The sequence below is a fragment of the Idiotropiscis lumnitzeri genome, chromosome 13 (assembly GCF_059441095.1).
Source record: "Idiotropiscis lumnitzeri isolate Australia: NSW breed Sydney's pygmy pipehorse chromosome 13, RoL_Ilum_1.0, whole genome shotgun sequence".
Classification (NCBI taxonomy): Eukaryota; Metazoa; Chordata; class Actinopteri; order Syngnathiformes; family Syngnathidae; genus Idiotropiscis; species Idiotropiscis lumnitzeri.
This window is the reverse complement of record NC_142403.1, coordinates 13401233-13422743: the sequence shown is the minus strand read 5'-3', so window position 1 is coordinate 13422743 and position 21511 is coordinate 13401233. Positions and strand designations below refer to the sequence as shown.

Genomic DNA, 21511 nt, shown 5'->3' with positions numbered 1-21511 from the left:
CCTGATTGGCTGTCACCAGACTCTACAGGAGGGTGAAGTGACCGTGTCATGGGAAAGCGCGATGGAAGACTTTGGGGACTTGATGCACGACTAGGAGATAACTGAGCTCTTCACCTTGCGCTTACGAGGCAGTTCTCGCCGTCGTTGCCTTTGCTTTGACTTTTTTTTTTTTCTGTTGCTCTTTTTGGAGGTTAGCTCGTCAGGGGAGCTGCCTAATGACTTTACGACACAGCATGACAGTCTGAGTGGCGCAAAGCAATGGTGGGCTTATTTATTTTTGCCTGTCAGGTTGCTCTATTTCTTCCCACAAGACTATTTACAGCGCATTAATTATAAAGCCATAGCCCGAAGAAACTACTGTATATTAACAACAGTGGGGTAAATCACTTTTGTGGTTTTACTTCTGAGCTTTTTTGTTGCTGACATCACGTGTGGGCATTAAATTCATGGGTCGTACCCGCACATCGGTGGGCACGCAGGATTCTCATCACACTGCAAAAACTTGTTTCCTTCCTTTTAGTGTGACTTTTAAAGTTTCTTCAAGTGCTGTCTTTGGATTTGCTGAACTTGGCTCTCTCCCCTCAGGTGGGCTTCATTAAGCCCCACCCCATCCTGACTCAGATGCAGCAGGAGGCCGTGGAGGCTAAACTGACCTTCGACTCCTCCGTGATGCCAATGCGCTGCCCTCCTTTACCTTGGACCTCAGCCAAGTTTGGTGCATACCTGCTGACCCCCGCCAAGCTAATGCGCTCCGTGGATGGGGCGACCCAGCACGAGGAGTTGTTGGAGCGATGCCAGAACCTTCACCCGGTCCTGGACTCCCTTAACCAACTGGGTAACTGTGCCTGGAGGATCAACAAACCTCTGTTGGACATCATCATCTCCATCTTTAATGATCGGGGGAGCGAAAAGCTTGACATCCCTCCTCCCCTGTCAGAAGCCCCCAAAATTCCTGTTTTCAACCCGCAGGACCCCTCTTACAGTGCTAGCGACAAGGCCCATATGAAGCGAGTGGCGATCAACGCCAGAAAGAAATGCAGCGAGATGCACAGCTTGCGCATGGATGCTCTCTATAAACTCTCCATCGCCAACCACGTCAGGGACGAGGTCTTCTGGTTCCCGCATAATATGGATTTCCGGGGACGCACGTACCCCTGCCCCCCATACTTCAATCACCTGGGAAGCGACGTGACCCGCTCCATCTTGATGTTCGCAGAGGGGAAGCCGCTCGGGCCGAAGGGCCTGGACTGGCTCAAGATCCACTTAGTCAATCTGACAGGCTTGAAGAAGCGGAGCTCGCTACAAGGAAGGTTGGAGTACGCCAACTCCATCATGGACGGCATTCTGGACTCTGCCGACCACCCCATGAATGTGCGTCTATCTTTATTGCTATTTGCTTCACATTGGAAGCAGAGTTGTGAGGCGGCTAACTACGGCCTGACGGATATGGATTTTTTTTTGTGGCCGATAACATTTCAATATATTTTTTTTTCATTTTTGTGTAAAATTACAATATTCGATTAATCGGCTGAGTAATTAAAAATATTCAATAACCTTTTTTATGTGAATTACAGGCAGAACCTTTGACTGTTTTACAGTACTTTCCTTTTTCCTTTTTTTTTTCTAATCCTTCTTTGTGTTTAACTTTAAAACAAATAGAATGCCGGCTGGTCATTTGAATGTCATCATCTTTGTCATTTCTTGCAATTTGTTAAAAAAAAAAAAAGGATTTTGGAATCAGCCGAGTTTTGTCGATTTTAAAAGTGAAAATATCAGCCGATTAATCGGTTGGACACTATGCCACCGAGCTGCTCATTTTTGATAATATGCCCCCAAAACTCTTATGATGGACCACTAATGTAATTTTAAACATTAAGACAATAAACCACCCGCGTGACCACACGTATAGCAGCTAACCAACTGACGGGTTACAGTATAGGCGTCTTTTTTTTTTTTAAAGTTCTGCTGTAATTCTCAACCATTAAATCCGAAGTAACTTTTTCCTCTATTGGCTTGATATAAAATATGTATGCAGGGTAACGTGCCTCATGCTTGTGTTTGTCTCCTCAGGGTAAGAAATGGTGGATGAATGCAGATGAGCCGTGGCAAGCTCTCGCCTGCTGCATGGAGATCGCCAACGCCGTGCGATCTGCGGACCCAACACAATTCATCTCTCATTTTCCTGTGCACCAGGTACCATCAGTGTTTTCCATCCATCCATTTTCAGTAGCACTCGTCCACATTAGAGTGGCGGGTGAGCTGGAGCTCATCCCATCTGGCTTGCGCTATGAGGCTTCTAAAAATGTTCGATAGTGATAGCTTTCGTTATGACTGTGCCATGAAATTGTTTTGATATATTATCTATTAATTTAAAAAAAAAAAAAAACTTTGGGTGAAACCTGCTTCAAACACCAGCTGTGAAGGAATAAATTGAAAGAAAAATCCAATTTTGGTCAATATTTTCTGCAAAAATAAAAGAAAAATGACATTTAGCGAGAAACACTGGAGTGGGCCGTAAAGTGATGCAGTAGGCCTGTTATGGCCCCCGGGCCTTGAGTTTGTCACCTGTGATTTAGAGTCTTCAATAATCCTAACATGCATTTTGGAATCTGTGAGGAAAATCCATCCAAGGGAATTTGAAAGAGGGAAGATGCTGCCCCCCCTTCAAGGTTTAAATATTTTTCTGGCACTGACTGGTGGGAACATTAATTTCACTTTCTAATCTTTTGGAAATATGATATTCATTAGCAGCGGTTAACTCGATGGGCAGCGTATGAACCAGAGCACATTTCTTCTGTCATGAATCTAGAATATAGCCAACTAAATGTAGCTTTTTACTACCATTCATGTTTTCTACTGCACTTTTAAAGGGCACATTAAAATGAGCTATTTAAGACAGGCCTAACCTTTTTGGACCGTTTTATTGCCGTACCTGGCGATGAAGTGCAAGGCAGCTGCTATTTAATGAATGCTCCTTTGGCACTTCAAAGTCTTCTAAATCATTTACAGTATGGCATTCAAAGCCACTAGACTTCTTTGTTTGTTTCCTGTGACACAAAATATTCTTGCATTAACTCAAATAGTCTGTGCGTCTGTCCAATGTTATATCTCTCCGCGTGGTCGGAGTTCTTTCGGAAACCATCAAAATCAATCTGTTGGATTTGAAATGACAAAATAAAAAAATCGCAAGTTTTCCCCAGCGTATCTCGGGACAGAGAATGAAGTCTTTGGAACATTGCCATTTTATTCATGTTGATGAATGTGCACTGTCCCTGATGATGAAGCATGGTGTGGAACACGAGAAGCTTGAAGGAAATTGCATGCATCATCAGCTAGACAGCAACCCGGGACATTACAGTTGTATTTACGTGGCAGGGCTCTGCCATCTGGGGCAAAATAATCAATTGTGCGAGCAATCAGCTTCCCATGTCTCCAGTGCCGTTATTAAGCCACGGCTGTTTTGCTTGTCAATATCACATCGTAAGGTATCGTTTCAACACTCCTCATTTCTCTCCCCCGGTGGAGCCGTATAACGAGTTTGTACCACAGATATTTCATTCATATTTGGAATCCTCTGCTTTACTTTGACTCTTGTGACCACCTTGTAATTGCCTATATTATGTTAAGAAAATCATGTTTTATCATTTCATGGTATTATGCCCAATGCAATAATGGCTCAGCCCGACTAAATACTGTCCATGCAATCTCATTGGAAATGCTCACATAATGCTGTTATGCTCTACAGAGGATTACTATGAATTAATCAAAGTGATTAGAATGATGAACGAGGTCCTCAGTTAATTGTCTATCACGCTGATGGATGCAGCATCCTGTTCATATTTTAGCTAAGGATTATAACATTAATTATTCATATAATTATTCATAAATTAAGATATCTGAATGTGTGAGTAAGTATTGTGTCCTTTCGTTTTTATTTATGTATTTTTTTTTAACAATCTCGAGCACTTCTTGGCACTGCTGCCCTTCAGATGAATATTTACTGCGCTTTATACGTTCTTTTAATTGTCCATTTCCCCTCCATGCACCCAACCACATCCTCCATCCATATTTCTCTTCTCATTTCCTTCACATGGCTGCTTTTAATCTTCCCCGCCGGCTCCTCCAGGACGGCTCCTGCAACGGGCTCCAGCACTACGCCGCACTTGGCCGAGACGTTATTGGCGCCACGTCAGTCAACCTCATGGCTTGTGACGTTCCGCAGGACGTGTACAGTGGAGTGGCGCAGCAGGTCAGAGCACAACTCAACATGACTGCTGTTCACTGTTCACAGTATATCTCGCTCTATAATACACTCACGGGTCACAACATTAGGTACAGGAGTCATATACTGTGCTGTGTATTTTCCCGTTGTAAAAATAATGCTCACTTTTTTTATTAAACTGTCATCTGTTTATTGTTTACAGACGTGTAAATACTTTTATTTATTTATTTATTTATTTTCTTTAAACCAACTAGAAAAACCTATTATGTGAAAGTGGTTCAGAAATATCTCCGGACTGGTGTCACAAAAGATATAGATACTAAATCGGAGGGGTTACATTCCAGACAACCCTTGCAATAAGTGAAATACGCGCTACAGAAAAAAACTTTTAAATCAGGGGTGGGCAAACGTTTCGATTGGCGGCCCACAATGGGCTCTGTGATTTGACAGAGGGGGCCGGACCAGGAGCAGTTGGAGTGATTTGGTAACCTCACCTCATCTGAGGAAAAAAAAAAAAATACATTTAATTTGAAATGAAAGTGAAGCATTAGAACAATATATATGTCTTTGAAAAACCACAAGTCTTTTAAAAATAAAACATGAACGAGGTTTATTCATTTAATTTTTTTCAAGTTCAGCGGGCCGGGTTAAGACGTTTAACGGGCCGCATGTGGCCCCCGGGCCGTAGTTTGCCCACCCCTGTTTTAAATGCTCTCTATAATCATATCGGTCATAGGACATGCTGAATTAGCATATGGTCCATGACGCAAAGCTATTTTATTGTAGCACTTTGTATGCTTTCTCTTGGCAGCTTTTCTTTCAGACAATTAAAAAAAAAAAAAAAAAAAGACTCCTCTTGGTGTTTTCCAGTGTTTGTTTGACTCAAGTAGTTTCTTGCCACATCAGAGAGTGACAATTACTTTCAACACAACATGGTTGTGCCGTTCCTTAACCTTGTTGCCTTGATTGCATCAAATTGCAATGTGAGTTAGCTGCCTCCTGTTTTCCCTCAACAGTGGCAGTGATCGGACTCTCACCTAACACGCCTTGTGTTTCAGGTCGAGGAATTCCGAGCCCGCGATGCCGAGAGCGGCCTGAAGATCGCCCAGGTCCTGGAGGGCTTCATCAACAGGAAAGTGGTCAAGCAGACTGTGATGACCGTGGTGTACGGGGTCACCCGCTACGGGGGACGGCTCCAGATCGAGAAGCGCCTGAAGGAGATTGATGAGTTCCCACAGGTACCGTAGAGAGGGAGGTGAGGGGAAAGTGGGGCATGGGGGTGTTCCCCTCACGCTGCAGTCGGGTTTATTTTTAGAACGATCTCTGCTCAGGATCTCCTCCACTGTATGTGGGGCACTTTGCGAAACGTGCATACTCGCTGGAAGGTGTGAAGCCCCTCTCTGCTGATGACTGTTCTCGTCCTGCTTCCGAACATATATCACACAGATGACAGCACCTTCGTATGTGATCGTCACGTCATTTTGACCTTGACGCGGCAGATTGACGAGAACAGCCACTTTCAGTATCCACGCGCGCCATCACACGATGCGGTGAAATATTAGACTTGTAATGCTCGTATCAGGGAGGCCAGGAGAGGATGCAACAAACAGCGGACATGTGATACTGTGCTGCTATTTTTAGTCCCGCATGTGCACAAATTGTTCCTCAGGACTATCTCATCTTTTCACATTATACCAAAAGTTGATCTCATTTCCAATGCGGATGGGCACTACATGGCCGTGCTATCTATTATTATCTCATGCTCAGGAGTGTGGTTGCGGATGACTCTAATCGCTACGTCGGGAAATTTTTGAGAAGTTTTTATGCGACTAATGGCAGCTGCTGGCTGATAATGATATTCTGTAGTTACATAGGAAATATATTTCGTCTGAAATCTTCTCTTGCTTTTGCAATATTTGCACAGTCAAAGGTCCAAAGTCAAACTGCAAACAGTTTGGAGTACAACCATAAAAGTTGGACTGCTAACCGTCATCGTGCAATTTAAAATTTTGTAAGACTGTTAACATCTAAAGGTGTTAACTGTGTTATGATGTGGCTGAATGGAACCATTGATGGCAAAGGGAAATAATCATAATTGAATTCATTCCCAAATAGGAAAGCAGTTTGCTGGTATAAGTTCAAGAATATTATCAATCAACAGAGAGAAATTAAATTGACCAAGCACTTCCTGATTTGAATCGCGTCACACTCTTAAAATAATGGGATTTTTTTTCCACCCCAAAATATTTTGTTTTGCCTTACATGATTCCTGATGCTGGCCCCCTCTGTTAAAGTCACCTTCATCCTCACTTGTATAAATAAAGTTGTATTGTATTGTCCTTAAATAGATCATTTGATTCAACCCCTGAAATGAAATGATTGAGAAATATAATTAGTATTTGTTTCCATACTTTTTTGAAAAAGCTGAAAAAATATGATGATTATTTTACAAAGGTAACAATATAGCTGCAAGCATGATAACCAGCAAGAAAATTCACCTGTTCAAGCAAAAATAGTCTTTTTTTTTAATAGTGAATAACTTATCCTGACATTTGTGAGACAGTTAAAAATGTTAAACTGTCGCTTGAAATATTGCCTGTGCACACCACTCCTTTATTAAAGTATAAATTTACTTTCGCTGTGGGAATCTTTTTTTTTTTTTTTTTTTTTTCTAACTTGGCAGTCACATTGTATCTTCCCTTGAATTTCGAATGCTTCATCAGTATTTTTAATTTTAGAATCTATTACAGTAGCATATCATCTGTGTCTTTCAGGAATATGTTTGGGAAGCGTCTCACTACTTGGTGCGGCAAGTCTTCAGTGGCCTCAAGGAGATGTTTACGGGGACGAGAGAGATCCAGGTGGGGGGCTCTGAGTAAAATCCTCATTCAAGCATTCGCAGCCATTCATGGAACTTTCCCTCTCGGCAGTTTCATTTTAACCGAACGTATTGTTGGAAATGTAATGGTATCTAAGTCCTCGAGTATTCTTTGGCTACTGTACATGTCTGTTGTCGCCAACTGCGATACGAATCCGCCTATTTTGATCGCTAGAATTTATTAATTTATTTGACACACAATACATTGAGTTAAAGTCTTCGGGATGGTATCCAAGTAATTTCTCTGACTTTTATGTCCATATATTTAAAGTTTGGATTCTCAAAGAGAACTCCCTCCCTCTCAACCCACGGTCATATTTTGTCCGAAGCAATCGCTAGACAAGCATTGTTCTACTGTTGAACTATCCTGTCGCCAACTTGTGATGAGTGGCCTCGGGCTCCACGGGGCGTCATAGTTTCCTTTTATTAATGACTTGTTCCTGGCATGATTAGGTGATGAAAAACTACCAATGGCGCACATTCGCCACAGAGACTCTATTTTTAGCATCGGGACTCGCACCCGGTGGGGACCGTATGCCTTATCTTCACAGACGGCGCTCGGCCCGCTACGCTAATAGAACCAGTGCCCGCCGCTGTGGCGCTTTTTTTTTTTTTTTTTCCTTTGGGGATTGAGCGGGGACAGCCCGGGTTTGAGATAAACAATTTACGGCAGCCAATCAATCCCGCCGCTGACCTCCTTCCTTCCTAGAACACGTCCCATTTATTCTCGGCACACTCTTCCCCTCGGCCTGCCACCTATCAATCCACTCATTGATCAGTCATTCTCTAACTATCTAGTTAGTCCATCCGTCACTCCCGGCTGTCTCCTTGTCTTTGTTTCTGGCTCAGACAGAGATATAAGATGAGAACGCATTCGCCCCGGGAAAGACTATGATCATCCATCTTGCACACAGATGTGTGTGTGTGTGTGTGTGTGCGTGTGTGTAAAAAGGAACTTACTAGGGCTTAAAAGACAAAATGGGGCTTTACAAGCAGCACTGTTGAACTTTGCTTTTTTTTCCCCCAACAATCCTTCACTTGTTCCTCAGCAGGTCGGCAACAATTGTTTGCCAAAAAGGTCATGTCGATGATTTCTTGTGCGTTAGCAAATAGAACAAGAACACTTTTATTCTCTGAACTGTGACCCCTTTTCGAAACATGTACACCAAATGTAGGCTGCCGAACTGATTCGATTTATTTCTTTTAACGGGTTCTCACAGGTGGTGGCGGTTTCAGAGGTGCGTCGGTGCTTTAAATTGCTTGAAATTGTTCTTGAAATAATAGTTGAAAGAACATGTTGCTGTTTTTAACTCATTTTGGGGCGCAGAATCTGAAACTGGCCTCCGTTTCAAGGTTTTGAGCTATAGGATCCCCGTTTTCTTAAAAAATATATGAAATAAATGTATGTGTGAAAATCAAACACTAAGATGGAGTAGTCACAATTTCTCACTTAGCCTCTCACGGCACAAACAAGTTGCCTCATTGCTGTCGGCGAGTCCAAATCTTCTTTCTGCCAATCACTCGTATTTTGTTTATCTGGAGGGTAATCTGTGATGAAAAAAAACTTGAAGCGCTAGAAACAACTCATGGCAATTTTGGAATGCATGCCGATTTCAACAGAATTTTTTTTTTCCTATTATAATTTGCCATTGAAATGACAAACGTGTTCCCTATTATGTTTTTTCACCTTAGCTTGTTTTTTTTTTTTTTTTTTACAACCTTTCCTCATAAAACTATTCATGAATTCTCCTAAAAAAAAAAATTCTTGCTCATGATAAAGCACAAATGTATCCTCATTGTAGTGTATTCTCACATCTTTTTTGATTAAGTGCGGCCTTTGTTTGTTGCAGGACTGGTTGACGGAGAGCGCCAGGCTTATATCCAAGGGGGGAAACACCGTGCAGTGGGTGACGCCCTTGGGTTTGCCAATCATCCAACCCTATCATCGCACGCGGAACCAAATGGTAAGCTACCGTACTGAGGGGCGCTCTGCATTTACAACTTTGGAAACTCAATCACTTTATCCTGAGCAAAAATCCTGGAGCTCACCAGACAGACAATTAGCATATTCAACAACATGCCCGCTGGCTTCACAATACCTCCAAGTCTGTTTCTCCTCCGCTAGCTTTGTAGAGTTTCCACACATCCACACTGTAGAGTTTGCTTTTGCAGAAATGATGAAGGCACACTTCTGTTCTGTTTGGGAATTATCGCGTTAGTCCAACTGTCAAAACAGTTTGAAAGGTTCTACCTGATGTTGTTGCTTGAGCAAAAAGAAAAAAAAGCAGTGTATTATTTGCACTTTTCATGCAGAGAAACAAAAAGAACAGAGAGTCTTGTTTAAATAAATGTTCCATAGCCGCCGACTCATGGGCAACGTCTTGCTTCCCTCCACTGTCCTCTGACAAGGATTGAGTGACACAAATACATTTTAATTTTAATTATTTTATTTATTTTTTTTTTCGATTGTTGTATTGAACATTGGATTTTCTGTCTTGCTTCCCACTGTATTGTATGCCCTTTCTTGACTTGACACATATTGTACCTCTTCAACCCCCCTTGTGAGTCAACAAGACTCACTTCCTCTATATGCAGAATATGAATGAATTATTCCTGAAAATGACGCCAACTCTCAAAACTAACCTTCCCTCTGGAATGACCCCCGCTCAGCCCTAATGTATTTCAAAGTGGACATTACTTTGGCCCCCCTAATCCACATTTGCAGTCCCACTACTTTTTTTGCTTTTCCAGTTTCAGCACATGACTGTGAGCAAGTATAACAATATTTTAGCTCTTAGCTCGCCCTGTATGTTTGTTCTGATCGCCCGCGTGCCATTCACACCGGGTACATTTCCAGCATGCGGAATGCTTTCCCAAGCCAGAGTGCTCCGACTAGAATGTCCAGGTCCCGATACGTTGGGTGTTGGAGAGTGCAGCGGTGATGGTGGCGTGCGATTGGCACGAGTGGCCCCCACTGTAATGGAGCTCCACAACATCATTAGAGTTGTTTGTCACTGTGGAGAGGCTGACAGTGGCACGTCTGAGAGATAAATGTCAGCGTGCCAGCACGTCTGTAGATAGCGCGCCAGGGTGTGTGTGTGGGGGTGCGTGTCTGTGTGTGTGTTTTTGATGAGTTATTCCTTGTGTTGTGGCCGTCTTTCTGTCCTCATTTTGGATAACACAAGTGTTTGTTAAATCGTCGGAAGGAATTTACATTGACGTAATGCTGCAAGCGCCTTATCCCAAATGAATTTGTATATCAATACTGTTTTGGTTTTTTGTAACATCTGCACTAACCACACACACGTTTTGTCTGATGCTACCCACAATTTAAGTGAGTAGAATTATTGGAACTAGGACTCAGTTTAAAAAAATCGATTTATCGAGTTGAATCGATTTTCCTTTTCATCGACCAATAACGATTCATAAAACCATATATCGATACTTTAAATAACGTCTTCTCCCCCTTAAGTTGACATGACTTCACGCGTCACGCGGGCTCGTGTCACGATGCGAAAGTAGTACATTAGCATCGTGACACGATGTCATGTGACTACTTTCAAAGTAGTGCATCAAAACAAAATGGTGGAAAAAGTGACGTTAGCGCCAACAAGCATGAAGGCAAATTTATTGTTTTAATCTGGTCATGTTAAATAAAACGTACAAGATTAATGGAATGGCATCGGCTTCAATTCTGAATGTAAAGTAATATTCATATTTTTATAAATACACCTTTTTACAGCAATCTGTACTCATTGCAGCATTAGTTCTTCTGAAAAAGTAAAAAAAAAAAAAAAGTAAAATTGGTATTGCGTGAAATCCTTGATTGAATCGAAAATCAATCGAAAAGAATCGAATCAGGCTCATGAATCGAATTCAATTTATTTTGGAAATTTGAAATGACGCAAAAGCATTCTTATATATTTAACAAAAAAAATCTCCGCTATGTAGTAGAGGATTACTCTGCTGTCACTTAACGCAGTATTGGAGTCTGTGAGTGATTTATATCCCCCCGGCTTATTAGCAAAGTAAATGAAGGATGCAGACATACTGTACAGTAGAGCAGATGCCAGACACATGCAGCTCGCAAGGCCTTCTTAAAGTTTGCCCACTGTGCTGTCCTCTCTCAAGTATGACATCAAGCAGAGGGTTGCTTCAGAAGGGGGGAGTGACACCTCACAAGCAGGTGCAAGAGAGCTGCGCTGACAGATGGCGGCTCCCCCGAGGGTCCATCTCTCATCCCTCACGTTGGTCTGATTGCTTCTGCTTGGTTTCATGTCCAGCATGGACGAGGAGGCCGATTAGCCCCTTTGAAGCTTTAGTATTAGCACACACACAACTGATGAAGTGACAATGAAATAGTGTCACACGTGACTTTCTTTATCCTCTGCTATAATAACACTCTAATCCAGTTGCATCACTGCGCAACAAAAATGAACGTAACTTGCAGAAAGGTCACCCCCCCGCCCCCATGCACAGATGGATTAAATTCAATCTCCTAGGCTCCTCTCTGCTTCTTCAATCCAAGGCCATTGTGTTGCCGGGGGGTCATTTGTAATTAGACAAGGGATAGGACTGCAAAACGAGGACCCGGGCACTGTAAGAAAACCAATAAGTGTTGGGTAAGTGGCTGCCTCATCATCGTCGGGCAACTTGGATGCTATTCTTGGATGATTGCCCAACATGCAGCGTGTCCCTGAAAATGACCGTATTTTCACGAGCATAGGGCGCACCGTATTAAAGGGTGCAATCTCAGTTGTGTGTGCTATTTCTGTATTTAACACAATACAGAGGCCCTTCGCTTATCCCAGCTGACTATGAACGAGAGGCAGGGTACACCCCGGACTGGTTGCCAGCCAATCTCAGTTTGATCTCCAAGGAGTACAAATACCCAGATGTACTCAAGTATTTCTAATGACTGATGAAGGTGAGGCAATGAGAGAAGAACGGAGCGTGAACGTACATCAGAGGCTGCCTAACAGGATTGCGAGACACTAATCGGATCAGAAGTCACTCCGGCTCACATTTCTTGTTTATTTTTTGACTCTCCTTGCCTCATTGCTTGCTACTGCGGGCGCAGACGTGTACTCTTTGCATCGTCAGGTTTTAACTGCTTTTTTCAATTACGAGTGTGACAACTGGCTTATGATATTAAATCCTCTCCAGCAGTGGCCAAGGTCCAATGTGACCCGTGGACTGGGACTGTGCGGACCAGACAGATGAAACAAAACAAAAAAAAAACAAATTGCAGTACTTCTGCTTTATTTATTATTTGAGGTTGAAAAATATTGAATAATATATATAATGTCTTCCAAAGATACGTTAGTTTAGTATTATTACGACATGGTTACTGTGGGTCTTGGCCGACGCCAACAACACAATGTCATGATGCTAATTGTCTCGATCGCATTAAGCTAATATTAAACCCGCAAGCTAGCAAAATTAGTTAAAAAGGGAAACCACAGATGAAACAAAATGCAGCGAGAACCCCCCCCCCCTCGCTCAATTCCGACCGCCCCCACCATCAATTTCCCCAGACAGTTAATTATTGCACATAATTTTTTAATAGTTGCTCACAGGCTGGAAACTGTTGACAAGGTTTTATTGTTACTGCCGCATTGCATATGTACAAACAGTAAAACAATTCTCGATGTTTTGGAAAAATCCTTTCTGAAAGGGGATGGACTCCCACTGGGTTTTCGCTCTCCCATGAGGGGGCTTGAGGCACTCGTTCATTCAGAAATCTCGTTTTCTACCACGGTTCGCGATCAAACATTCAATCTGGGCCAAAGCAATTTTTTTATGGTGGCGACAACTGCGACATTCCCGCTCATGCGTTGATGTACGCGATAGCAGCTGTGGCAGAGACTAATGGGATTTTCCCCTCACACCTCGCCACGTATTTTATTTTTCAAATTGTTTCCTTGATAAAAGTGCGATTATGTCATTCATCTCGCCGCGATCGACTCGGGCCATCAACGTGAGTTGCTCAGTAACTCGCCGAAATGGAGCCGCGATAGACTTTAATCCATGTAAACCTTTGTCACTTTAATTCCGTCATATCTTCGTCTTCCTTTTTCTCTGGGGCTGCTTTGTTAAACGTATTCCATAGTTTTTTTTTTAATGAAATGCATTCTGCCTTAAAATGAATCTTTATACTTTATCAATCCATTTAGTGAGGGTTGCAGGTTCTTGTACTTTTATACTCACACATCTTCACCTTTATGATTAGCTTCAAATATTAGCTCAACTTCCGGTTTTATGGTTTTACGATCAAGCCATTGCTCTGCTATGTTGTTTGTTTTGGTTTTTTTTTCTGCTCTTTGAAAACCTCCTGTATGCTACAATTAAGACATTTTTCGGTATCGTTCTTTTTTTTGTTTTTGCTTTTCTGCCATAGTCAAATTTCCCAAGTGATTATGCATTTCAATTACGTCATCACCATAACTGACAGCCTGCGAGGATTTTTATTTCCTTGACTCCACATTTTCTCGGTTCAAAATGGATTCGAATTCATCTCGATTTGATTTATCAAGCGACGATTCATCAACACAATATGTGACCAGATCAATTTCAAAATGTCATAACCAGATGTCTTTATGGTCCAATTCCTCTTTTTTTTTTTGCGGATAGTCACTTGCCGGTCCCACCCAGGCACAGTTGCAGTGGGTCAGGACGCGGCGCTGCCACAGATGGCACGGCAGCGTGCAAACATATGGACTGTCGAAGCTCCACTCGAGAGATTAACTCAGAACAGGTCTTCCAATTACAACTTTGGTTAAGGAGCCACATGCTGCTTCACCCGCTTATTACCTGATCACATGTACTCCTTGAAACTAACGCTTTTGCCACAGCGGCGAGCAAGAATAACTGAGGTCATAATTTGAGTCACTGACACGTTGAGCAAAGTGCATTTTAGTCACCACGATGAAGAAGCAAATGTCACTCGTCCGATTTCTTTGTCTTTTGTTTCTGTAGCTCAAGAGCACCATCCAACGCATCAACCTCCAAATCAGCCATGACACCAAGCAGTAAGTTTCTTTTCCACATTTTGTGTTACTTTGATTTGAAACAATGTTAGCACAGCCGTTCGCGGAAGGTCCACCGCAAATTCTTCTTTGAATTAAATCTGGCGGTGTTTTGGAGTCCTCCATGAAAGCTGATTGATTATTTTTTGGCTTTTTTTTAAATTTTTTTAAATTTTTTTACAAAATAAGAAATTTAAAAACGTCGTCTTATGCTTTGGGAAACGACGATGAACATTTTTTGCAATTTTCTGACGTTAACGACCTACCAGAAACTGAATCCTAATTTATATTTGTCATTTAGACATAATGTCATATTTTGGGAAAAAAACGGATGGAAATTCAAACATGTTTTTCCGAATTCAACTATTCCCCCCCCCCAAAAAATAATCATCATTAGTTGCAGCCCTCTGTGAATATGCGAAATATATTTTTCATTATTGTCAGTCATAAATACAAATACAGCAAAAGCATAATTTCTTGATCGGAATTATAGGCCACGTTTCACGCCCTGTTTTGAAGCCAGTCACACTCGGACGGGTTGGGACAAAATCTGTGTCACATCCCGTCTAAAATTTTCATCTCTAAAGTCTTAAGCAACAGGCATTTCTACTTGTGTGAATATTTAATCCTATTTAGTGCCATTGCATTTCTTTAAGTGTTTTTCCCTCGCAGGATTATCACGTGTGAAATGTATGTCTGTGCGTAGGTACTGTATTATTAACAAACGCCACACTACATGTGATTCTATTTCTGCTCCTCTTTCAGCAAGCAGCTGACAAACTCTAGTGCTTGAAATCCTGCGCTTTACTATTGTACGATATATTATTATTATTATTCATAATATGTGGAATTGCAAACCACCTCCCAGGAGGGTTCATTATGAGGCTTAATAAGATGAGTTGAGGTTGCAGATGGATGCACAAGTGCGGCTCATGTTAATGAACACGTGTGCCTTGGGTTGCTTCTTCTCAGGAGGCCAGACACGGTGAAGCAGAAGAACGCCTTCCCACCAAACTTCATCCATTCGCTGGACTCCACGCACATGATGTTGACCGCACTTCACTGCCACGGGTAGGTTATAAAAAAAGTTTAAAAAAAAAATAATGATAAATACTATCACTTCAAATTGTGCTAATGTTTAGAGTAACTTTACTTAGTGACATCGCCACCTAGTGGGCAGGTATGTTTTTTTTTTTTTCTAAATCCCTTCACAGCTGCCGTGTTCGGCCGAAGACCGTATACTGTATTCTTTGTCTCCACTTCTTCGAAGAAAAAAACCCGAATTGTTATTGTTATCGCTGCGACAGCAGTTGTTTTACAACAATCATTTTTTTTGTAACCTTTTCATGGTTTCTATTCTCTTTTCAATCCCTACCAAGCTTCGGTTTGACGTTCGTCTCGGTTCACGACTGTTTCTGGACTCACGCCCTGACAGTGGACACCATGAACAAGGTATTCACTTTTACTTTCAGCGCTTTGCTTTGCAATTGTCTGAATTCTCCCACCATTCCTTCACCACACCGGGCTCGTCTCCTCCGGTCCGATCTGATGTCGGCCGGGTGTTGAATTCTCCTGTTGTTGCTGAAGGTGTCGCTCCATCTTTTACTTTCAGCCTTTTGCTCTCAAACCGATCCGAAAAATGGCGTCGCATTTTCTTGCACGTGTAGCGTCAGTGCAGTGAAGCCGTTTCAAGCGAGTGGTCCTCCCCTCAGTACAATTATCCTCTGTCATAATTCCCTGAGTCTTGATGTGCCGAGGTCCGCCCACCTAATTACACAGGTAATTGAACTCGGCGCCAGCGGAAGACGTAGTTAACGTATTAGTCGACACTCCGGCATGTGAAGCAGAAAAAGGCAGTTTGAGGAACAAACCGAGATCACTCAGCCACAAGTGATGCGCTCACGCTCAAACGTTTTGCATCGACGGGCCCACGGTGGCACTTGGATTATGGGATGTGGGAGATTGTGTACGTTTATAATTCACGTGCATCTCTTTGCTAGGTCTGCCGCGAACAATTTGTGGCGCTGCACAGTCAGCCCATCCTCCAAGAGCTGTCCGACTACCTGCTCCGCATGTACTGCTCCAGATTTACGTAAGTGCCACACGCCACCGGAAGCAACATCGTAATGCAAGCATATGAATTATTACAAGTTGTTGTAAACTTCATGAGGCGGTATTTTACTTTGCGTATCAAGGTGATTTGATTTCTTTTTCTGACTATAAATCGCCGTTCCCGAGAGCGAATGAATTTCGGTTGGATTGGAAACTTTCGCTTGTAGCTACGTAGCTACTTTTTATATTTTTTCTTTAAAGGGGTTTACCTTAACTAGAATCCTGCGTTGCATTGTAGCAAACGGTCAAATTCAAAAGTGTGACTTTGAGTCCGGGAAATGCGATACTTCAACTGCGTATCTTCGATAAAGCAGGAGTTTGAAATATAGTTTTGAATTTGAATAAACATGTAAAGCAACAAAAGCATGAGTGCGCTTGGATCCCAGAGACATTTTTGTTTCCGATTTTGTTAATGATTAAAAATACAAATAAAATAAAATGTCTGAAGTATACAATATATATTTTGTATTTCGACTTTGTAAAAGCTTGACTTTTTTTATGTTCAAAATGTAAAATGTTTCAAATGTATTTATCATCACAATACTATATATGTCATTATTACAACTATTTTTAAACACAAAATAAAACATTTTTTACTGTGTAATAAAAATATCTTCATTTAAATAATAATTAATGCACATAGATTTGAAATCATATCTACTGGTACCAATAATTAATTTCATGCGGATATGATTTCATTGTGGTTATAATTTGCATCAATGGAGAACGCCGCTGCATCATATTGACAAGAGTTTGCTCTTCTCATATACACTTGCAAAGTAAACTCGATGCGTACGGAATATTATATCTATTCGCTTAACTTTTTTTTTCCTTCCTTTTCTGCAATGCTTGACTTTCACGCTTAAGGCAGGCTTCTGCTCATCTCGCTTTTTTTTCTCTGAAGTAATTGGACTTCGTAGTCTTCTCTTTGTAGCCTTCACCCTCTCTTGACAAAGTTCACAAAGGGCATTCTCCCACAGATAAAAAAAAAAAAGACTTTGAAAAGTTTTAGCGTGTGCGTCGTTTGTTGCCTTGTCACAATCGCCGTCGGAAAATGAATATTTGCAGCGTATGTTTGTGTTTCTCTGCAATTTTCTTTGACCTGCTCTGGCTGAGTACAGAAACGAATCCATTGAGATCCGAGTCAGGGCACTCGCAGCGCTGCCTTAAATGCATTTTAATGTGGCCCAGCTCGGAAGTTTTGATTGTGATTCTGCACTTTTCCCAACCCCTAACTTTTGATTGTGCCCCTTCATTGGCAGCCCTGACAAGAAAAACAAAAAGTATCTGGAGGAACGGAGGCTCATGCTGCTGCTGGCCAAAGTACCGCAGACAGGTCGGTTATCATGCAGCTTGTGGCCCGCCGCTTAAGGCGGCCGCTGCTCCCAGACATTGGACGTGCTGTGTTGTGTTTGTCCTAATTGGTTGGAAGAGCACTCGCGTGGCCTCGAGCGCTGGAACGAACCGCTTCACTGGAACTCGCTGAACATTCATTTTCTGCTTCAGTTATGAGCGGCCTGAGCTGGTGATAAGTTTTGCTTGTTTGAAACCTTTTCACATTTAATTATGCTGTAACCAAAGACAGTGAACGTCCGAGGAGATATTTTACAGAACCGCCTGCAAATGGTGAAAATCTGCACTATCCAACGATCAAATATAGGTCCATTTCTTTGTTTAGTAAAATAGGGCTGCAGAATTCATCGAAATTCAATTACAATTACGATTATTACACAATAGCGTTCTATTGAAATGGTTTATTTAAATGTTGCAACAGTTATATGGAAATTTAGAACTCTAGAGCAAGTAAACGCCAATGTACCGTTTCTTTAAACAAGGAAACCATGTGAAAATTTAATCTTTTTTTTAAAAAATATTTTTAGATGAAATAAATTAGATTTGTTTGAATATTGTTTCTATTGATATATTTTTTTTGTTTTGTGCAAAAATAAATAATAATTTGAACAGTTGTAATTTCAATTCTCTCTAATCTTGATTAATATTTTTTTTCATAATCGAGCAGCCCTATAATTAAGACATTTGGGTTTCATATTAAAAAATGAATACACAGAATTTCGCAATTTATTTCATGATATTTCCGTCTCGATGTGTTCAACAACTCAGAACAAAGCACCTTTTGTTTGAAGCCACCCACTTTTTCCAAGTCAGCGAACTGATTGCAAAAAGTGATTGATGGCGGTTTCTAGTTGCTCGGATGTTGTCTTTTCCATGCGTTGCTTAATCATTCATTAGATTGTGCTTGTTTTTGTCACCTGTGACAAATGCATTTGCTTGTTTAGCAAGCAGGGAGCGCTCTGGGAGGAAAGCAAATCATTTTGAAGCTCAGACAAAAAGCTGCTCGCTCCAGAGTTGTTTAATACATCTGGGTGTAAATAACATGAAATAAAGCTGCAGTTCTCCGCTTTTGTCTCATATTCATCTTTTGCTGCAGTCGTGCAAATAATTTTTCACTTTATCTTTTGTAAGCGTTTGTGATCCTGTTATCTTTAGTTTTTCCATTTTTGGGCCAGCCCATCTCGGCGGCAAACTAGTCGTTCCCGGAATGAATTGCCCACTGTTATTGAAATCCATTCGTTCCTCTTCCGACTCTGCCGTCGCACAAGACAAAAACTCCTCGCCGCAAACATTCGATCGAACCAATTTCCGCGTGAGCGACAAACTTCTTTGAAAAATCGATGCATGGATTTATCATGCCCATCCTCGGTGCACGTCTTTGACTCCCCCGAGTGATGGTTGCCACGGCGACGGCACACAGACACGTCCCTGTCAGTCAGGTGGATGGAGGTCCTCTTACACAACCTGTCCCTTCCGTTTGCATCTCATCTGCGTGCTAACAAGCTAGCGTCTGCTGAGCACCAACAGCTGGCTGCTGGAAAGTGATTGCAGTTAATTGCGTCCCTCCGCCACATAATCAGCTTACGTGGCCCAGTCAGGTGTATTTAATACCGCAACTCATTGGATCCTTGTTAATCTTCATTGGGATGGATACTGAACCTATTATTCTTCCCGTTTGGCCGCGGTTAACCTGAGAGAGAAAGGTCGTCCTCATCCTCATTAGGATCAAATGTCATCCGGGACATAAACATAGACGTTTTGCTGGCTTGGATTTTTAAAACACCAACGTGTACTCTTTCTTATTTTTCAAATGTACATTTTGGGGTACAAAAAAAAAGTTACCAAAATTTTGTTAGTATTAAATTATGAAGAAATTAGGCCTTCCCTTGTGAGAGAAGCCCACAAAAAAAAAAGTCTCGGGCCAAAAGCAAATTTTAATCAGAGACGGCTTCATGATGTATTTTTAATGTTGATTAAAAAAAAAACAGTAAACAAATAAACAATCTTTCATCTCCAGGGGACTTCGATCTGAACCAAGTGAAAGAATCCACGTACTTCTTCAGCTGAATCGCCACCGACAGTCTCGACATCGATCCGGACCACGCCCGGCCTGTTTCCTCCTCCCTCCCGCTCCACCGTCGTTTGGCATCCTGGTTATGAGCCTGATTGTACGGGCTCTTGTGCGCAAGGAGGCGGGACGCCACAAAAGACTTGAATCAAGGAAAAGCGGCGTTTTGTGTAAGAAAAACGCTTGCGTCAGAAGTGGAGCTGGACTCGTGCTTCTCAAGTGCCAGTGATTGCCCGCGTGTATGCGTGTGATTCTGGTGGGCGGTCAGGTGTGTGAGGAGCCCCGACAACCATGACCTGACATCATCATCGTCATCATTATTCCCCCCCGCATCGTCTCACCATTCATCAATCAAGGGCGTGCAAGCACATGAGAGCCACTCTGTCATTCTAAAACAATACCTACAAAAAACACGCAAGGAACAATTTTACCGCACTGGAAAGAAGAAAAAAAAATGAGTTTGAGTTAAGTTGCGTATTTTATTTTATTTATTTTCAGTTAAAATAGTCTCTCTTTTTTTAGGGGAAAATGTTTGTTTTTTTTATCCCAAGAGAAAAAAAATCATGTACTAGAAATGTGACTACAATAATTGCACCAATAAAAGTATTTGATGATTTAATTAAATTTTCCCTTTTTCCTCTTGACAATCTAAATCTTGTAATATTTTGTCTGTTTTGATGAAAAAAAATTCTGAAAAAATGTAACAAGAAAACATCTTTTCGATATCTGAGAATTAAAAAATATATAGTGAGTATTGCAACAATGATTCCTTGAATCTTGATTGGAATCTTGCAATAATTTCGATTTTTTTTTTGACCGCAGACAGGGGAGTTATCATGCATTTTCTTGTCAAGAAAAAGAGACGACAAATCAATTTTTTTATGTCTGGAAAGTTTTTAATTCACAAAAAGATTTTTCCTTGGAATTCTTTTAAATATGACCCAGATGAAATTAGGAATTTGTTACTGAGAAAAAATCATTTCCAAGAAAAAATTGTTTACTCTTGAATTTAAAAAAAAAATGCATTTTATGTAGTAAAACTATAATATTATGGGAGGAAACAATTTTTTTAAAAATGTTCTATCTCTTAAAAATAAAAAACCTTGTCTTGTCATTTATTTTGCTGTGTGGCTCTCCATCCTCTCTAATAGCAGGAGAATGTGACAACTGTCCCAAACTACAAAGTGTTGTTTCAAGTAAAAGAACACTCACTCAAGATGTCATATTTTAAAAGGAGTCATCACGAAAGCCTTTTTTTTTTTTTTTAAACTTGGAATACTTGTGCACGGAACATTTAAAAATAGCACAAGTGGCATGTGGACGGCACTTTTAAGAACGACGCAGCGCTCATACAGTATTTCCTACTATAAACCGGCCTTTCACAGCCGTTGCAGTCTGCTTACCTCCTATTTATATAAACGTGAACTCATTTTATAAAACTGTGATGATTGCTTGTTTATGACGGCCGCAAACATCACAGCGCTCAGTTGAAAGTCATTTTTTTGTGTGTGTCAGCTCTTACAAAATGGAAAAATATATTTTGGGAAATGTGCCTCTCTGGATTCTCAAAAGATGTGAGAAAAATAACTGTACTGCATAAATTAAGAAAAATTCAAAATCAGATTGACATCCACCATTACAGTCCTTTATTGCAGTAAAAAGTTTTCCAAAAAAAAAAAAAACGAGTCACATCTTTATTTTTTTGTGCTTTTCCGACATGCTAAATCGAGTTCCCGGAACAGGAAGCATTGGAAATCACACGGACTGTACTCAACAACTTGTGTTCGATTCGTATTCTATTGCATTGAAATGTGGAGTATAAGGTACAATGCATTTATATTGTACAGCCG

The 21511-nt window shown here is 41.2% G+C and overlaps 1 protein-coding gene across 1 annotated transcript in view; it reads left to right on the top strand.

Moving 5' to 3' along the window:
• polrmt (polymerase (RNA) mitochondrial (DNA directed)) overlaps positions 1-20614 on the top strand; it is a 29929-nt gene extending 9315 nt beyond the window's left edge. Inside the window, exons 10-21 of the mRNA XM_088314064.1 lie at positions 586-1371; positions 2071-2193; positions 4127-4249; positions 5281-5460; positions 6997-7083; positions 8951-9064; positions 14079-14131; positions 15101-15199; positions 15508-15580; positions 16129-16220; positions 17503-17576; positions 19611-20614. Of these exons, the coding sequence (XP_088170190.1) occupies positions 586-1371; positions 2071-2193; positions 4127-4249; positions 5281-5460; positions 6997-7083; positions 8951-9064; positions 14079-14131; positions 15101-15199; positions 15508-15580; positions 16129-16220; positions 17503-17576; positions 19611-19660 (1854 nt within the window). The 3' untranslated portion in view covers positions 19661-20614. The remainder of the gene's footprint in view (positions 1-585; positions 1372-2070; positions 2194-4126; positions 4250-5280; positions 5461-6996; positions 7084-8950; positions 9065-14078; positions 14132-15100; positions 15200-15507; positions 15581-16128; positions 16221-17502; positions 17577-19610) is intronic.
• The last annotated feature ends 897 nt before the right edge of the window (positions 20615-21511 follow it).